Source organism: Pithys albifrons, chromosome 3 (assembly GCF_047495875.1).
Source record: "Pithys albifrons albifrons isolate INPA30051 chromosome 3, PitAlb_v1, whole genome shotgun sequence".
Taxonomy (NCBI): domain Eukaryota; kingdom Metazoa; phylum Chordata; class Aves; order Passeriformes; family Thamnophilidae; genus Pithys; species Pithys albifrons.
This window is the reverse complement of record NC_092460.1, coordinates 15,243,982-15,264,100: the sequence shown is the minus strand read 5'-3', so window position 1 is coordinate 15,264,100 and position 20,119 is coordinate 15,243,982. Positions and strand designations below refer to the sequence as shown.

Sequence of the window (20,119 nt, the reverse complement as noted above, 5' to 3'; positions counted from 1 at the left end):
TAGGCCTCTCCATATTCCTATTCTTCTTCTCAAAACTGCAGATTTTCCACAACCTCTCCTATGCTGGGCAAATATCAGGAATATTGAACAGGATATGTGAATGCCCTGGCACATGAACACTACATTTGGACTTGGTTATCAGCACGATGATTTTCTAAATGGATCCCACATGACAGAGAATAGGAACAATCAGTCTTGAATACTAATCATGAAGAAATTTAACATTTAAGAAACTATCCCTGACTGATATTCAGCATTGTATACTGGCACAATAACTAAGCTTCCCCTAATTAAAGGGTAGGAGGGAAGTGAAGATCTACATCCATCCTCCCAGAGTTCTACAATGCTTCTCCTTCCATCATTCACTTTAGAAAGTTTCCCTGCTTTTTGCACTCTCTTCTGTGTTCTTTTTGCTCCTAAGGACCATGAAACCAGCCAAGGAAGGCCTCCATCCCTTTATTAACTGATTTCAAGGTAATTTTGATCATACACTTGACATTTTTTTAACTGCTATTATTAAATGGGGCAATAGGGGGACAATTTTGTAACTATTTTCCCTCTGTTTTGTTTTCACACAGGAAGGTATAGAAGTAAATGGACAAAAGACACAAAATTCAAAGAGAAAGCAGTGCTTACCCAGAATCCTTCAGAAGAGAAGGAGCCAATGCCAGAATTGTTTTGATGACACTCATCCCATCATCTCCCCCATCTAGTGCATCAAGGTCCTCATAGCTGGAGGGTGGGGAGAAGGTATTTAACAGTGATTAATGTGGCCCTTGAGAATGCATAACCCCACACTCCATGCAGAAAGGTGCACCAAACACCCCTGAACTCCACAGCAGGAGACAGCACTCGTGGCTTTTATATAAAACACAGGGAGTGAGAAGGAGTTAGCACTGAGCTGAGAAACTACATTTACACAAGCAGAACACATCCCCTAAAGTCTGCCTGAAAGTTAGAAGCCAACTGCAGCCAGGGTCCCACAGTTCCAATACATGGATCTGCTCTTTCTGTGTCAGCTGGACGTGGAGTGGGATTGTACAGCAAGGGACCACTGCTTGCTCTCAAGTGAGCCAACAAACAGGTGAGCCTTCCTGCTAACCCAGCAGAGCCCACTGGGATGGAGAAAGCTCAGCTTTCAGAACCTGCTCTACTGAACATCTCGTACGGAGGTAGGGACAGGACTTTGTCCTGACATGCATGACCATCAATTTTGGGCAAGAAACAGCACACACAAAGTAGTTTCACATCCCAAAACAGCTTACTCTTTTTTTTTTTTTTTGTGTAAAACAAGTATTGGGATGAGAATGGGTAGTAGCATTTTCACCCACCACAAAAAGCTGCTCAGATTACTCTTTCCTTCATAAACTCACACCAAGTATTTAAAAAAAAAGTCTATCAGGAAAAATGCTCTGAAAAAAATTTGGATTGAGAACTTGTTGGTTTCCAAGTGCATGCTTTTTCCATTTTAATGAATATTTAACATCCTTTGATACTGCTTCAGGCCTGCAAACAGTATCAAAGTACCACTGAAATATTATATACCACATAAATGCATCTCCACTTTGCACATGTATACTATGTATGCATGTTTTGTGTGTAGTACAAGGAAGCAGACAGAAAACCTTGCTCCAAGGAACAGGAGAAGAAAGGTCTGTTTGTCTGATTACCGCAGGATTTCTGCATCCAAGGAAGCCATGTCTTCATGGAAAACATAGGGGGGGTTACTGACTATGACATCTATGGGGCCCCAGAGCAGGAACTGTTTGGCAGAACCTAGAAAAGAAGAATCACAACCAGCTCTGAACTACAGCATCTTCCCTGTAAGCTCAGTATCAATATCCTACCCAGGAGACAGCCAAGCATCCACCTAACTGGATAAGCCTCAGCAAATGTTGGTTTTAATGGGTTTCACCCAGGTCTGGGGAAGACAAGTATCCTTCCCTGGTTCAATTCACCTCATTTCAGGTGAATAAGGCTGGACGTTTAAATCTAAGCTAAATATATGGGCTCCCTTCTAACATCAAGGCATCCACATGTTTCTCTAAAGCACCCATGGAAGCGTGGAATGGATTACACTCTGTATATATTTGTCTCTCCCCAGTAACAACAAAGAGCACCTCTACTACCAGCTCATACACAACCTTTGGACACCTGAGATCAGGAACAATTCACCTTCTGATGTAGTCAGGGACTTCTCTCAGCTGATCATATGGCCTGGAAATCTCTGGAGGGAGAAGCTTCACTGGCTGTTACTGACCTTTTTCTCTACTAACTTCAACAGCCTCCTGTCACCTGCACCCCCAGGAGGGTCCCTTGGGTGTTTGTCACACCTGCCTCCTCCATCAAAGGGAAAAAAGGAGAAAAACAAAGGGGATTGTAATAGTGAAAAGAGTTACTGTGTGAAACATCTTGGTGGATGATGTGAATCCTCTCCTGGAGCTGCAGCCTGTAAAATTCCAGATGCAAGAATAGAAAGAAGAAAAGTTAGGAGGCATGTTGGTGTGGATTCATGAACTGCATATTCTATAAACAGATCATTACATATTGCACCTCTTATCTAATACACCTGCATCACACCCCACTGACTGCAGTTGGATTCCTCTCAAGCTACAAGGGAAGTTTAGGATCTGCTCTTTGCCTGAGGAACAAAATACAAAACAAAGAGCACACTGTGCACCCACAGTGATTCCAGGCTGTGGCTCCTCTATATGCTCCTTGCCAGGGGAAAACAGCTGAGACAGTGATCCTCTTAAATCTCAGGAATCCTGAGCAAAGCTTCCTTGATGCTCCTGGGTCGGGAAAAAGAGGCCAGTCTGAAAGTAGACTTGGGCTTGCTGGCAGCCTGACACTACAGAAGAGGTTACAGAAAAAGGGAGAGACAGCAAGAAAAGAACAGAACCTCTAATTCCTCAGCCACGTGGTCCACCCACTACAATCCATCTCCTTTCTAACCAGTTTTGCCCCTGGCCCTTGTCAAAACATTTGAACAATGTCAGAGGAAGTACTTTGCAAAGTCAGAAAGACAATGATGGGAAGAACCTACTGTAGGAGCAAAACTCCAAGCCTTCCACAGGAGATGTCATTCCCAGATAGGAACAGCACACTGTGGCACAGAGTCTGGCACTGTCCCCCAACTCTCGTCCTCAGCATGGACACAACTGCCCAGATCTTACCAGCATATTCTCTCCTCCCACCACAGTGGCCTTACAGCCAAGTCCTGCTTGCCTTTGCTGAGGGCCTGTGGCCCTGCCCTGCCAGTAAACACAGGCATCAGGAACAGGAGGGATTCCTGCACTGGGTGCCATGTGCCCAGATGGACCATCTGGCACTGGGACTGATTCAGTGAGAGTAAGACTCACCTAAGAACACATCTCAAGAACACAGCTGGGATAAGGGAGCTTTGGAAAGCAGATAGGATCCAAGCTGGGTTCAGTCAAGCAGTAACACAGCTTATCCTCTGGCTTCTTTCCCAAGACCTACAGGGCACCATGCCATGGACAAGATTGTAAGGATGCAATGAAAATATCCATGGAGAAATATGAGTTTCTCTGACATGGTTTTACACTCCACTCTTATGCCAACAAGCACTGTTAAAAAGCAAGACCATTTTTCCCAGATGACAGAGCAATAGTCTACCAACAGGCAAAGATCTGGCTAGCTTTTACTATATCTATGAAAAATTGCAACAGCACTTCGTTTGACACTGACACATGAGAAGGAAACCTCTGCTCCCCATAACTGGGCTAGAAGGCAAAGGGTGACAGTGGGGTGGCAAGCCTGAGAAGGGCTTGTTCCTACACATCTCTTCAGACTCAGTGTGAGCTGGGACTGGGTTGCAAGTCATGAAGAGAAGCAGCTCAGTGCAGCCAGAGCCAGAATTATCCAGGCTCTGTAGCCCCAGTGCTGGCAGCACTTGGCAAAGAAGGGTATGTGGGCACTGTGGACAGATATTCCAGTTAATGAGCACCTCCTGAGACTCACAGCTGTACTGGACTCCATGAGAAAAGGCAATAGAAATTCTTTGTGATATGGTCTAATGCCAAGGGCCCAGCAGTTACTGAGGACATGGATGCAGTTTGGATCTCTGTACCTTTCACAATGCCTACAAAGACTGGGATCCAGGACTCAAAGGCATACTGGGATTCCAGCTCTGGGACTCCCTCTGGTAGTGGCAGTCCAAAACAGACTGACAGAAGAACCAGCTGAGGAAGTGAAGCCACCAGAAAGGAGCAGGTCAACCCAACAGACATCTGTCCTGACTTCAGGGACAAGGTGATTCAGCAGCTCTGAACATCCAGTCACAGCACAGGTGTCCAAATAGCACAAGGCCCAGCAGCACCATCCCCACTAAACCAAGACTGCCAGGAGGATCCTGAGGGACATCCCACTCACAGCACACCAAAGGCAAAGTGCTACTTGAGTGTGCAAGCTTCTTTCTAGAGGAGCAAGGACAGGCAAAAGCACAGCAATAACGTTCTGGGGAGCCAGAAAAATTGAGGTTCAGGCCACACTTGTCCTGAACCTCCCAAGTGCCATAAATGTTCCTACTGCTGCCCTGAGCTTCCTGAGTTCACAGAAAGGGATAAGAGGATACCAAGATACAGTTTGAAAACCCTTGACGACAAGCAGTGTGTAAGGACTATTGCTCTATTGAGGCTTCTGTCCTTTCACAAGTCAAAGGAAAAGTACTCTGGTAAACCCAAGTGTTTTTTTGCTGAGTTATTATGCACTTCAGGCATTCAACCAACTAAACATTCTCTGGTTTCCAGTGATGATAAAAAGGAACTACAGGTAAAAATATTGAAGACTTTTGGTCTTTCTCAAGCAACAATTTACAAAAATATGAGCAATAGGTGGTCTTGTACCTATGTGCGTTCTCCCTGGTGAGATCCACAGCAGCCTTCTCTTTATCCACGGCTATGACCTGGCTCTGAGACAGAAAAAAACAACAAACCCCACCAAGCATATGTTACAACATCAAGGTTCCTGAGCAGACACGCTCTGCCAAACATGCAAGATCAAAGCTGGCAACTGAGTGCTCACTCTTGGCTCCTGAGAGGAACAGCTCATGAGGAATGTATCTGGGGCACTGCTGGGATCGTGAGTCACATCTAGTAAGGCACTAACGTGACTGAAGGCACAGTCAGGAGCCCACCAAATCAGACAGGCTTCTGAGCTGACAACACCACGCTGACTCAGGTTACCTGATACACCCACAGCTCCTGGTAGTGTGAGACTCAACACTAGCTAGTCCGGGGTAGACACAGGCTGAAGGAATATCATGTTGTAGGTTCCTCCTCTCTAATGCAGACAGAATCCCTCCCAGCATTAGCACAACCCCTTGGACACAGGTTCTGGAATTTTCCATCTGCTATGCAGACACCCTTTACCCAGTTACTCCGTACACCAGATTCCTTGCCTGTATTGACCGCACGTACTTGACTGTGTGTCAAGTATCTGAGAGTTCGCCAGCATGATGTTAGGGGACAGGGCTGCACAGCTAAGAGATTTATTTGACCTTCCATTCTACCTTGGGAAAACCACAGGCAAAGGCCTAACTTGGTTTTGCTTTGCCTAATGTTTTGTAAGCACAGATATTGGCAAGAATTTACACACAGAAAGCATGCTTGGAGAAACCACTTTGCATTTGTAGATGACGGTGTGATGTCCCATCATTCCTAAGGGGACTAATTTCACAGCCCCAGCCTAGAACCCACACACTTGAAGCTGACCCTTAAGGTCAAGGACATAGCTCAGTCCATAAATCAAAAGTTGCTGCCATTTTCTCAGTACCTTAGTGCCAAACTCTGCTTCAAACACTAAAAAGATTACACAGTGTAAACTCCACTTAACTGTCAGTGTGGGTTCCACTAATTCTAATCAGTCAGGGCTGCTTATTCCTCTGGGCACAGTAGTTTGTGCTAGGAAAGGACTGTTATCAGTTACAGAGACAGACTGACACAGCTCTTTAACTCAACAAGCAAGGAAAAGAGCATGAAGCTCTTCTCCTAGCTCAGGAAGTCAGAGCAATTACACTCTGAAGTCATGAAGCACAAGTATTAACCTTCTCAGGTCACTGGGAGGAGGGAACACCCCTCCCACCACAGGCATCAACCTCTAATTTTTACACAGCAAGGTTTGTACTTCTACAAGAGGAGGAGTTGGCAACGGCAATACTTATTCATGCGAAGGAACTGGCTGGTCTGCAGTTCTGAGGAAAGGGGAATACTTTTCCCTTAACCACATGCAGTGTGATCTTGGATTCACTTCTCATTTTCTTTACCAGGAGTAGCTCAGTAACATGTCACATGCCACAGGAATCAAGGGCAAGAAAGGCTTTGGTGACCCAGACCTCAGTCCCCTTCCTGTTCTTCTCCCTCTGTTCAGAAGCTGTGAGCTGTTACTGGGGAACAAAAGACTGCTAAAAGGTGGTTTGGCAGTTGTGGCAGTGACATGTGCTTGTCATGTTGATCCCAAGTACTGATGCTGTTATGGTAATCCCTTCCCTGTGTTCACTTAGTCTTCAGTCTCCTAGAGACAAGATCTTTTGATTCATAGCAAGGTGATTTTTAGAGATGACTGCCCCATAAATTCAACTACTGAGTGTGCCCCTGTGCCTCAGTCCCTCCTGTCCTCAGTCCAGGTTATCAGCTTAAACCAACGCCCACCAGCACCTCAAGTTAAGATGATAAATAGTGAGCTGCAACAGCTGAAGAATGAGCACACTCACTTCTTTTACTCTGATTATATCTCTGCTACTTCTGCAGACAGCTGAGGATATTCCCAAATAAAACTACCACACCTTCTCTCCCTAGTATGAACTTACAAAGCCTGACTGTCACAGACCTGAGCTGCTGAAATCCCACCAGAGAAGTCTGGACATCTCAGGGAAGAGGAGTAGAGTGGGACTGCCCTCTAACACAGACACTCGTTGTACCAGGAGCACTGAAGAGAGCTCACCTGTGGCAGTTTGCACAGCAGACTCAGAGCAATTGCTCCAGAGCCACAGCCAATCTCCAGGATCACAGGATGAGGAACAGGAACTGGGATGCTGAGGCCTGAATTCGCACATTTCTGAGATTCTTCCTCCACAACTAAAGAGACAAGATCCTAACAAAAACAAACAGACAAATAAAATTTATACTAAGAGAGTTGTTTTTATTCACACCTTTGTGACCCGAGGACTGAAGTTTAAGTTTCTTGACTGTGTATTCAATAAAACGTGTTTTTGTTGCTAATTTTAAAACCACAGATGGTAGCAATGGAACTGACACGCCAGAAATCACTTCAGCTCCATCTGCCCCCCAGGGTGCTTTGATTAGTAACCAAATCCTCAGGATACAAATTCCCACAGATTCTCTGAAATTTTCTTGCACTGTTCGGAAAAACAATAACCAAACAGCTGGAGCACATTATCTTCTGCAACACCATTTTATTTACTTAAAAATTTCAGTTTTCAGAATTTGCAAGCATCAAAATTTAAGATTTCCACACTGCCTCAGTAGGGGATGTGATCTGGAGGAAGTGCTAACAGCATTGAAACCAATAATCAAACCTGCAGATGAGAAGCAAAGGCAGTGAGTTACCAAATGATCCAAATGAGCAGCTCCCTGCATGGATTTCAGATTGTGGACTCCTACTACATTTTGTTGGTATAAAGTCACATGGAAAAGATTTTCAACCATGCTCCTCTATCTGTATGCAGCTCCATCATTGCTGCCTCCTCCCTCCTATCACTCTCTTCTTTTTTAAATCCCTTTGCCATGTCATATAAAATCCAACACAGAAGGAGAGGTCTCCAAGATTTCTGTGTTTGTGAAAATAAGTGACTAGCTCCAGGAGAAAGCACACATGTGCCTCCCTCAGACCGCAGCATGAACTTCCCTCGTCATTCACCAAAGAAAATGCTAAGACAGAAACCTCATGAACACCTTGAGTTAATCAGCAGCTCAGCAGGTGCTCACAGCTCCCTGCAATCCTCGGCTGTCACAGCACAACAATACACAAACAAGGCCTTGCTGCCCAAGGCACTCCCACCATGGCTGAGATACTCCCCCTGACAGGTCTGCCCTTGGATCTCTCCTGTACATACAGAAAGTTTAACAAAATCTACAAAAAATATTTGGCTCGATTTTGCCAACAGGTAAAAATAAAGTACATTATCAGGAAAATTACCTGCCTCCATTTTAGCAAGGAATCTTGCATATTCTTGGCATAAGCAGGAATATTTAAAAGCAACAAGTCCTGGCAGCAGGTCAGCTTCTCTTTTACTTTGCAATGGCCTATCAGGAGCCTGACCTGGGCATAAGCCCTTCCTTGGATCTATCCCCCTACCTAGGGTGCAGCATAAAAGATGCCTTATGCAAAGCTGTAGCATTTATGAAGATATTTGTTGCTGGTGGTCATCCTTCACGTTGGGCCAATCCACATCTGCAGTAAATGGGAAAGGAGGATGCAAACAGATATAATAATGAAGTGTTCAGGTAGATGAGCTTTGATGAACCATTCCCAGAGCAGAGCTCCCAAGGCATGGGCTGTTTGGTCAGACAGCATTTTCTGAGCTTTCCCACAACACATGAGATGCTTTTAAACATATTAAAACACTGGGCCCCTGCATACAAGCACCTCCCCAGAGGTGAGAGAACAGAAGTGAAGCTTGCATTGCTTTTGTCTGGGATGGGTGGGACTCACAAGGCCAGGCAGCTTCCCACTGCTCCATTTCAATAGAACCCTTTGCTGGTTGATTCCTCCTGCTGAAAAAAGACTGAAAGCAAGCAAAAAGGAAATATCTGGTCTATTGGAACATGTAAACAGTCTGCATTTCTTAACACTACTGCTTTGTCAGACCAGCCTGTCAGAGCCTTTGCCATTTTCAACTCAGCTGTGTTAGGCCGTGTTGCTTTTCCAGTAGCCTGGCTCTGCCAACAACAGCCTTTGGGGAGCCACTGGTGCCTCACCTTTGTTGAGCAGGAAAGAATTAGTCTGGAAAGGTAAGTTTGGTGGCTCATAGCTAAGTAGCCTCAGCCAGGGATGAGGACTCACACCACAATGTCCTGCCCTGGTCACTGTGTCATTACTGGCACTGCTCTCATACAGGAACTTGCCAATAGCCTCCAAAATCACATCTTCCTCACTGCTGCTCTGCCATTCCCCTCCTAAACAGCAATGGATGAAAACATTCTCACAGGCCCCCAGCCAGTAGGAAACTATTAGAGGACTATCAGGTAACAGGAAAAAATAAAACAACTTCTCTACTCCCTTTAGTGTTCAAATGGCCATTCAGGCACCAGCTCCAGATGAATCAGTCTGAAAACACCCTGGCAGTGGAGACAGCCAGAGATCGGAACCGCAGTGGGTTTGGCCAAGCAGGTGCTGATGATTCCAAGGCCACAGAAGAAGAGGCACCCAAAAAGCTCTGCTTGGTCCTTAAATCAATCTTTTAAATACCAGTCATTTCTGGACACTTACAAATATTTCCAGGAAATCTCTACAGTAACTCAGAACCGTCTGTTCCAGGGTAGCACAAGTTACTGATTACAAATGTCCAAATGTAACTTCCATACACCAGAACTATTCTTACCATTTATTAACTTCCTTAGGGTTTATCATTAGTAATTTCAAGCTTGATAGGTTTTAATGGAATGTCTACTTTACATATTCCACAAAGTATTTTAGAGTGCTTGCCAAAGATCCTATTTAAATATGATCCATTTCAGTTTTTTCCACATGTGTAAATGAAATGGGATGTTGGTATTACTTAGGCTTTGTATCCTGCTTTCCAACACTCTGGCCTCACTGTCTTGGTTATTTCATATGCCTCTTACTGAGACAAAGGCTCATGTTTATGTATGTTTATATTTGAAAGTAATGTGACAACCTAAAGAAATGACATCTTTTTCCAGACATTAGTATCTCACTACAATAATTATGCATAATTATTCAACTTGATTGACAAGCAAAGAAGATGGTGTTTTCTAACTAGCAAAGAATCAGAAAAATCCAGCAACCAAGACACAGAGTATGTCCAGTCATCCCACTGTCATTGCCACTAAATTTCCTTCTCAGAAACCAGGAATGATTAAATTATCCAGAATTGTTTTGAAACTGTTTTCTTCAGATTCTTCTCAGTATTCTTCCTCTTCTAGCAAACAATCCAGCAAAAATCTGTGCTTCTGCAATCACACCATCAATTCCAAAATATCATCCCTGGAAATTGATAAATTACAGCACTCTGCAGAACCCCTCTCTAATCTCATCTTGGGGGATGATGTATTTCTGGCCAAGCACTACAGTGTTCATACACAGACTACAAAACACCCTGCAAGTCAGACATTCCCAATCCCTGCACAAGAAGCCACCTGAAGCCACAGCCAGTGATGAGCAACAAAGGGGTTGATGGTGCTAAAAAGAGATGTCAGTCCCAGACAGAGAAACTGGGACAACAGCAGCTGGCCAAAGGCTGGGTAGGATACCCCATATCTTCTCACACTGTACAGATTCAGAGCACAAACACCTGCTAATATATAAAAGCCATTTTAAATCAGTTTGATCACCAGATTTAAAGGCTGAGAGATGAAATTACAAAAATTCCACTGGGATATAAGGGAAAACACTTTGGCAGCCTTGGTGATTAACCTTTGGAATGTGTTAGGTGAATTCTGCAGGAACTGGCACTCTAGCCTGAAAGGGAAGGCTGTTCAGTAGGGCTTACTTTCACTCACACCATTCACAGGCTTCAATACTTATTCAATACACCATGGAGAGAAATGTCCCTCACTACAGAAAAATGCTATTTTGGAGAAAACAAAGACTTGACAATGAGTGTCTCTAAAACCTGGAGAACAAGTCAGCTTGTTCAGGTGTCCTGTCCACAACATCTAAAGAAAGTGCTTGACTGCTCTCAAATTTTTTAATCTACTGTTGTAGATTAAAAAAAAATTACAAAAAAAATCAGAGTGCTGTATTAAGGAGCAAGTAAAATCATAAATTAAAAAAGTATCTTAGAAACGTGACCCAACTTCATATTGCCCACAGCATTCCAACCACTGGGCAGGGTGAATGCTCAGTTGTGGAGTTAATAAAGTTCAAATTATTGCTTGCAATATGAGTCATTATTGTCAATAACAACAGTCTACACTAAAAATCCTACTAACCAGTGGTACAGGTATTGGCAGAACTACTTTTAACCTGGAGCATGGAGTACAAGCATGTGGGTATAAGTTCCAGCCACCTCTGAAACCTGTGCATTCATGAGGAGGGCAAGTTGGGTGCAAGGCAAAGTACCTGGAAGGGTCTTTACACTGCACTGGGCTGAAGGTGACACAGGCATCAAGTGATGGCTTCCAGGAACCTACAATCCATTCCTTAGCACAAGACAGAGTGGGGAGAAGCTACAGACCCTCTGTGTCTCTCCTAGAAGAGAATTTAAAAATCTACAGGGGAATATGCAGGACATCCTTGGGAGGGGGAAGGATATCTGGTTCTGACTAGGACAGGAAGGGCTTGGAAAGACAAGCAGACCTATTAGTCTATTTAGTCTAGAAAACAGAGAAGACTGAGAGGGGATCTCATTAATGTATAAAAATACCAAATGCCAAGAGGATGGTGACAGACTCTTCAGTGGTGCCCAGCTACAGGACAAGGAGCACTTTAGACATCAACTGCAACACAGGAAGTTTCACTTCAACATGAGGAAGAACTTTACATTGTGTGTGGCACAGCCCTGGAACAGGCAGCTCCAGGGAGGTCGTGTTGTCTCCCCTCTCTGTAACTGACCAGGACATGTTCCTGTGTCACCTGCTCTAGGCTGTGTCACCTGCTCTAAGCTGTGTCACCTGCTCTAGGTGGCCCTGCCCTCTCAACAGGAGTGGATTTCATGATCTTTAAAGTCCCTTCCAGCCCTACCGATTCTGAGATCCTGTGATTACCTGCCGTTCCATGCACAGGGCACACAAATATTTGCCTCTAATGCTACTTAATTTCCAGCACTCAAGAGGTTCTCAAGCTTTGTCTCTCAGCCAAGCCACTCACAGCCTCTCACCTCACGATTCCAGGAAGTCTTGCTTCACTGCCAGATTCACCCTAAGTTCACACTGTCATTTATTTGGGTTTTTCCCCCCCCTCATCTCTGTTGAGTGAAACAAACGTAAAAGCTTGCACAGACCTCCAGCTTCCCCGAGCCTCTGCCTCACCCTCCCACCCACACCTGTGGTTCCCCAACGCCCCCCAGCACACACTCGTGTTCTCACAGGTTCTTGGTATCACCTCTCCCTGCGGGCAGGTCTCCAGTTCACTGTATTTCTTGGAACCACAGCTGCACAGAGCAAGTGTGACCCGGGGGCTGCCAGCACCCAAACCACAAGCCCCACAGCTGCAGGCCCAGCCAGCACAGGCTCAGGCAGTTTCCAGCACCAGGGCAGATGGAGGAAGCAGCAGAGATTCCTGTGCTCAAGGGTGGCAGCAGAGCCATGCACAGGGCCAGAGCTGAGGGGATCCTGTGCTACAGCCCACAAATAGGGAATGGCTTACTAGATGCCTCAGACATCAAAGTACAAGGCTGAGAAAAACAAAAGGAGTGCACTGCAAAGGCAAGGGGGGAGGTCACAAACTCACACTATGTTCCCTACAAGCACCATTTTTTTGTGCTCCATGTGCTCTGGGGAAAGGGGGACAACAGGGTTCCAGGGGAACAAGCCAAGGTGGCAGGAGGCTCTAAATTCCCAGGACAAGGAAAGCAAAAGACCCAAGAAAACCACTTTCTCTCTGCTCTCGCACACTTCCTGGGAATGTTTTTCTTATTTGTGTGCTTTCCCGAAACTTCTGTTCTCAGAAGCCAAGATTTTCCATACACCCTGATCTGATATTAACCAAATCACCCCTCCCCTCCTGTTTGTCCACTTGGCTGCAAACCAGCACATGACAAAACACCAGGAAGCCAAGCTGGAAACCTAACCCCATGGCAATGGCCCTAGAAGATTCCTGCTACGTACCCACTTTCACAACAAGCTACCAAGCCAGCCTAGTGCTTCATGGGCAGGCAGGGGCTTTGTCCTGGGCTCTTACGCCTGGCACCATGGTAGGAAAGAAAAAATGTTTCACAAAGCCCAGGTATAAACAGACAGGAAGCAAAGCACCAGAATAACTGCAGAGAGAGCCTCTGATCATAAAATAAAAGGTGGCTTTATTAGGTATTAGCAATGACAGACAAACAGGTCAAAGCACGCCCAATACTGAGGAAGGGGTTTGGCTTCTTTGTCACACCACAGAAGCTCCTGATGTGTCAGGGAACGTGCCAAGTGCTGCTTCATCTGTTGGAGCAGAGGCTGTGAGAGCAGCCAGAAATGATTTTACCAAGAGGCAGCAACCTTTGCAATCCATATGTGCTCGTGCCCAAGAGAAATTACCACAGCTGTCATGTCTAAATTTAGCCACACCCGAGGGGCAAGAGTGGATCCAAGCCACTGCACTTTGGCCGCACCTTCAGTTTTCTGCACAAAGCTCTGTCTCTCTATATCTAGCAAGGTATTTTCTTTCTCTGCAGGCTCTGCTATTGACCACTGCCAGACACAGCATCTGGACAGATGCACTGGTCTAGCTCACTAGTCTCTAGCTCTGAAATTCCAGTCACTTGGATGTCGGATAAAAGCTGGGGGGGAGGAAATGGTTTTTTTCCCCATTCACGTGGGAATCTCCTTGAGTCCCATCTGTTCCAGCCATTCTACAGTTTGTTTTTACTCCAGTTCCAGTCCTACATCCTGCTCTAACTGCTGATGAGCTACACTACCCAGCTGAAAAACACAGAAACAGAGACCCTCTTTCAATCAGAACAGCCAGATTAAAATGCTAAAGGCATCAGAGTTCTTTCAGGGCCAAAAAACCACAGACATTAACAACACAGAGATCTGTGGGAGCATATTAGGAAAGTCTATAAGTTAACCTGGGGAACAGGTTTGTCCATGACTTAAAAGAACATCTAATGCTTTCCCTGCCTTCAGCACAGATTTTAGCTTTAAATTTACCTTTTTTAGTCTGTCCTGAAAATCACTAATTTGGAAGCAAATCTCTGCAATAGCAAAGCCTTTTTTCTTGCGTAAGAAGCCAGAAGAAATTACCACCATAGTTCATCTTGGCCAGTTAGAGAGAAACAATGCTGTTTCTTCCATCATTTCCTTTTGAACAAGAAGAAATCTATCTGGGGAAAACATTCTGTCCTAATTTTCAAGTGGCCAGCAACAGACTCCTGCTAAGCTGTTTCAACATTTAATTACACTCTCTGGTAAAGATGTGCACCTTTTCTTCTGGCCTGCATTTCTAGGGCTTATTATACACTTGTCTATGAAACCAGAGAGACTTCAGTTATCAAATTTCTGCTTCCTGTGCCAGCTAATGAACCCTTAAGTTTGTCTTTGAGCTAAATAGTCTGTAACAAGGCAGATTTTTTTTCAGCTATTAATCCACATACTGTTTTTTCTCGAAACTTAGTTTTTCATTCCTCTCTCAACCAGTCAGTAATGTAACTGGACATAATAGTTCTGCAACTATTCCACTACTGCAGCACTCACTATTTAATCCTGCCACTTGTACTTGGCAACCCTCTGTCCCACCCACAAGGATCACATCAGTCCTGAATGTGGGTGCTCATGGCCAGCCAATATCCTCAAGATACTGAAGACCCCAAATCCTTCTCCAAGCCCTTCTGACAGCAGAAGGGCCTCAGCCACAATGCACAGGCTGCACTATTTGTCTCTGTATATATGATCCTATTAAACACTTGTGTCTAGCTCAAAGGGCAATTCCAATGGATCTGCAGCAGGAACAGTCTCCCTTCCTAGTTCCTATTCCCCAGCCTCCATACCACAGCCCACATGGAGAAAATATTGTTCTCCTCCAACACACTGATAAAATATTGCCTATCACATGGGCAAAATCTGACCTATGTGAGGCCACAACAGCAACACTCCATCTTTACCACATTTGTTCACAGCTCTATTTTGACAGATAGCAGTTAATTTTGATTTATTTCATGATGCTCTACTGCATTTATGTTCAATGTACCTTATACAGGTCTACACATATTTCAAGAACGGACTTTAAGCTCTGTCAAGACAGGGCAAAATGGTCCTTTTCACTTCCCAAACTGGGAAGCCAGTGATGCAAAAGGGAGCAGCAACCTTCCTTTGAAGAGACAACGGGCAGAGGCAATGTCGGGAAGAAAAAGCCAATTTCTGCCTCCCAATCAATGGCTCAGTCACCAGATAATGTGACCTTAAAACCTTTCCAAAAAGTAACCATCTGTGGTAATGAAATTAGGGAAATGAAAGGACATTTCTGCATCAAAGGCTTCCTTTCAGAACTGATTAAACCAGAAATTGTGTCACTGCTTTAACATAAAACACTGGTGAAAAGCCCCACCTTGCAATGTGTATTTGCATATACAGGTCAGGGAGGAAAAATCCTCCTTTCCCTGTGTGCTGGACCCTCCTGAAAGGTTAATGATTATGTTTAGCTAAAAGTAAAGTTAACCTTTATGAAAGGTTTCTCTGAGCATATCTTTGACTCAAGTGCTTTCACAGAACACCCCACACAATGACTGTCATTCCACAGCAGACACAAGGAAGCAGCAATGACTTCCTGGTATTGAGCGTGTTTCATGGGAAAGAAACAACCTATCTTGGGAAACAACTAAAAAGCTTAAAAATCACAGGTGGAAAAAGAACTGATTACACAGAGACATAACTAAAAATTACAAATGCTGTAGACATTTAAGTGAATGATTGATGCAGTATAAATAGTAGAGGTTTTGCTTTATGGTTAAATGAGCAGGCAGCACCAGAAGCAAATAATGCACTTTTCCCACTTCCAATGCAAAATTAGAAAGATTCGATGTCAGATGATGTCAGGGAGGTCAGACACAGACTGACTCCAAAGAGGATTAAGTAAATTAATGGAGGACAGATTCATTAGTGATTATGAAGCAGGATGGCTCCAAATCTTGCTTTGACTAAGACCAGCCTTTAACTGCTGACTGTCAAAAGAAGAGACCCTTCCACATCCATCTTTTCCCTTGTAATTTTGCTCCCACCATCTGCTATGAGCCCAGATCAGCCACAGTACAGCGAACTAGACAGACCAAGATAGTCTGACACAACGAGTTGTCTTCTTTCTCTTACAGATTGCAGCCACCATATTCTTTGCATTACTCTTAAATGTTCAGCAGGGCACAGATCTGTAATTCTTTTCCCTAAGATGTCTCCCAGGCTTAACACACATCCTCATTTTGCAGTGCCTCCCCTTACAGGACAATGGACTATTCTTGTGAAGTCACCACAACAAAAGCCAAGACAGAAAAATTATGTAGGGTGTGAGTTTGTGCTGAGATTACAACAGGTGAAGGAGGGCGACTGCAGGAGATCCCTGGGTGGCCTGAGCTTTTGCTTTTGCTGGAGGAAAGCTGCTGGGAGATCTCCAGTGTTGCTTGGGGGGACTGTCACTGTCCCACAGTCCCAGCAGATTTCCTCCAGCAAAAGCACAAAGTCCGAGAACCTGACTGTGCCAACACAATAGTAGCAAGGAATAAAAGATGGCCATTTTTGCCCCCACTGAATAAATAAGCCTTTTTAGAAACACCAGAAATCCTGGAGTAAGTGATAGGAAATAAAGCCATCAGGAAGGGCGCGAGCCTAAGCCTGCAGCGCCCTCTAGGGATGACAGACCCTGAACTGCTCCTTCAGAGAAGTCATGGACCAAACAAATCTTCTCCTAAGGAAGCCATGGCGAGGCTTCATATAGCCCATAGTTGCCTGGACAAGAAAGGAATTACTATCTATGGCTGACCGGATTCTCCTCCTCTTTGTCCTCATTTCAAGAGGCCCTGCTTTGGGAAAAGGTCTTTCTTCTCCATTAATACAGTGACTGAGCAGTGTCGAGACAGGAATGCCTTGACATTACAAGAGTAATTGCATTACAAAGAAAATTTGAGACTGAGCACAGCCCTAAAGGTTGGTCCAAAGCCTCCCCAGTGCAGCAGCCTGGCTCCAGGGCCTCAGGAGCAAAGCTGGGAGGTTACAGAGTCCTGCAGGCCCTCACAAACCCACTCAGTGCCTGCAGCAGCGAGTCCAAAGCTTTGCTCACAGCAGGCCAGAATTAAACAGGACCTGCTAGTTCCCTAATTTTGGCTGCCTGTCCCCTTCCCACCCAGTTTCCCATGGAACAGAAGAATGAAGCCACATGTGCCAAAAAAATATTCCCGGAGGGAGCGAATGGGAGAGGGTTCAGCTACCAGAGAGAACGAAATAGACTGCACAGGGGCAAATTTCACAGGGCAAAATTAAGCACACAAGGGAGCTTCTCTCTGCATGTGTCTCTGTCCCCAGGCCCCAAACAATGCTCGTGGTTTGTGTCATGCTGTGTTCAACTTCATGCCATTACCAAGCCACTGGGACCAAGAGTCATAACACTTCTGTTGTAACCAGAGAACAAAATGTGTCACAAACAGCTCCCCTTCCTCTCAGACTTGAACCAACATGCAGGAGCACTTGAAGAAGCTACATAAATACAATTAAGAGGCAAATTTTACAGATGCTTGTGTATCTGCACTAAAAACTCCATTTAGGGAGACACATTTGCTCAGCCAAGACATGTGGCTTGTATGTTCAGACACAGATAATCAACCTGAACCTGGATAAAAACCTTGATAATGAACTGCTTCCTAAAGAACAAGGATTGTTTACAGATATTATTTAGTGAAAAGTTTCAGCACTACTGCATTTAAGAACACTGCAGACAAATCCTAAACAAAAAGAAAGCAAGAGGTGCAACGAACTTCAACATTTCTGAAGGGAGGTATTTCCACTGCAGTTTTAAAGGCTGAAAAAATTACTCTGATAAAACAAAACATAGCAAAACCCCAACGCAAACACTCTACACAAAGCTCCCAACCTGAGATGACCACCCTCTCCTTCCAGCAGGAAAGGATCTGGACACCAACACCCTCCCTACAACACTGTTCCTGGGAGCAGCACGTGTCTGCAGCCATGTCCTGCCAGGTGCTGCTAAACAGCTGGATCTTGTCCCCAAGGCTCTTCCCGGCACTGTAACCTCCTCAGCAAATCACAAGGAAAACTCCCAGTTGCCCACAGGGCTCCATTCCTGAGCTATCATCATAAATTTCTGGTCTTCCATAATAAATGTGCTAAACATGTGCCTTCATAGTAAGTAAAGTGACACATCAAATAAAATTCTCCCAGAGAAAAGGTTTGGGTTGGGCTGTTGATGCTATGTTTTTGCACCAGGGTAAGTTAAGTGGTTTTAAACACAGCATGTTACACAGCACTGCACTCCAGTTTGGGCAAGAGGAGATGATTTTACCAAAATCAGGCATATGGGCTCGATTAACAACATTCCCAGGCATTAACAACCACCCTGGCTTCCACTCCACACAATAGGCCTTTGTTTGGAGCCTGGCACTGCATGGGGAGAATCTGAGCACAGCTCCAGAGGAAGCCTTGCCAGCAGAAACTTTGACTTGAAGAATATACAAGTTTTCCCTGGTTTTAATGCCCCATGAACTACTGGGGAATTGAAGGGTGGAAATACTCTCTTGAATCAATCAGAGCAGAAATACTGTTGACAATAACAAAGCCAACCTTTGCCAGCTCCAACTGGCAAAACTATTCCAGAGCTCCAGAGAGATCTAACTCCAAACTTAACCACCACAGAGTGATCAACCCAGACAGAACAGAGAGCTCTGGACACAAGAGCCACCATTATGATTTAGACCTCAGCAGGCTCTCCATGAGATGCTGCTGCTGCCCCATACCAAATGAAGGCTCTGGTTCTAACTATTCTTCTACAGGCTGAGATGAGAGGATGTGGCAGTTTTGCTGATGCCCACCAAATGGCCTGGAACTCTCTCACAGATTTCAGTAGCACCCTCTTCTTCAAAGAGCACAACAGAAGCCCAGACTGTCTTTGCCTGTTAACTCTTGCTTAATTTTTGAACACTGCAACAGTCATCAAGCAGCAGGCACACAGCTGAAGAAATGACTACTAGGCCAAAACTTTAAGTTTCTGGGACTCATAAATAGACAAGCTATGGAGACCACTTCATCTCCTAAAGTTAATACAGGTTCCAGAAGAAAATAAACAAAGCCAAAAGACAAGGGAAAAAAAGGCCACTCACAAATCTTAAACCCTCCTAACGACTAGCAAACACTTTTCTTGCTAGGATGGTCCACGTGCTAAAAGCTGGTCAGGGAAAACATTACCCTGTAATTCTTAAGCTTTTCTGTAGCAGCAGGAACACTGGAGAAAATGGAGTTTTAATTTGGTCATGTATGGCTGTGCTTTACATTCTTATGACTGACAGTCACATTTAATTCCTGTCCAGGTCAGAACTTACCTTTCAGTTTCCTGTGTTTGTCCAGAAACCACTGTGGAGCCATCAAACAGGTAGTGGATGCCATTTCCTACCAGCCTGCACATGGACAAACAAGCTCTCTGGAGTCCATTACTGCTTTCCAGTAGCAGCTTCCCACTACTGCAGGGTTTGGCAGGCAACCTCTGGACAATATTTATATTCTTATCCTTGGATCAATGTACTAAGTCACTGGGACACCAGTGCAGGGTTTGAACTTCTAGGAATCCTCACTATAGCAGAACTAAGCAAAGAAAAGCCAAGTCCTTCCATCAATGGCAACAGATCTGTGTAATTAAGTGAAACATCACCTTGCAACATCTCTTGTTCTGAGTCAGGAGGCAAAGGTCACCAGCATCAGTTCCAGATCACAAGATTAGAACCCCCACCTTGTTCTAAAGCAAGTGAAGTGGTCTGACTTCATCACTACAACCTCACCACATCCAGGGTGTCTTCACAGCAATGCTCTGACGGTAGCATATCATGTAATTCACACATCCAAGCCCACCCCCACCACATTCCCCACGTTTGTACCTCTGTTTCAGGCCGTGGAATGAATACTGGAGGTCTCATCTTCAGCGTCAGGTCCTGGAAGTCCCACTCGCCAAGGACATACTGCACTGGCATCCTGTGGCAGGCAAGAGCAAGTGTGAATGCCTTGGGACTACGCTCCGTGAGTCAGAGGAGCTCTCATGCCACGCT

General features: G+C 44.8%; 1 protein-coding gene across 2 annotated transcripts in view; it reads right to left on the bottom strand.

The window, feature by feature from the left end:
* The window catches only part of HEMK1 (HemK methyltransferase 1, mitochondrial release factors N(5)-glutamine), a 30,447-nt gene that overhangs the window by 5,565 nt on the left and 4,763 nt on the right, over positions 1-20,119 (bottom strand). For both annotated transcript variants that reach the window (XM_071550581.1, XM_071550582.1), the window contains exons 4-9: positions 19,952-20,045; positions 6,964-7,113; positions 4,869-4,933; positions 2,400-2,449; positions 1,671-1,776; positions 637-732 (exon numbers count right to left, since the gene is read on the bottom strand). In XM_071550581.1, coding sequence (XP_071406682.1) covers positions 637-732; positions 1,671-1,776; positions 2,400-2,449; positions 4,869-4,933; positions 6,964-7,113; positions 19,952-20,045 — 561 coding nt within the window. The remainder of the gene's footprint in view (positions 1-636; positions 733-1,670; positions 1,777-2,399; positions 2,450-4,868; positions 4,934-6,963; positions 7,114-19,951; positions 20,046-20,119) is intronic.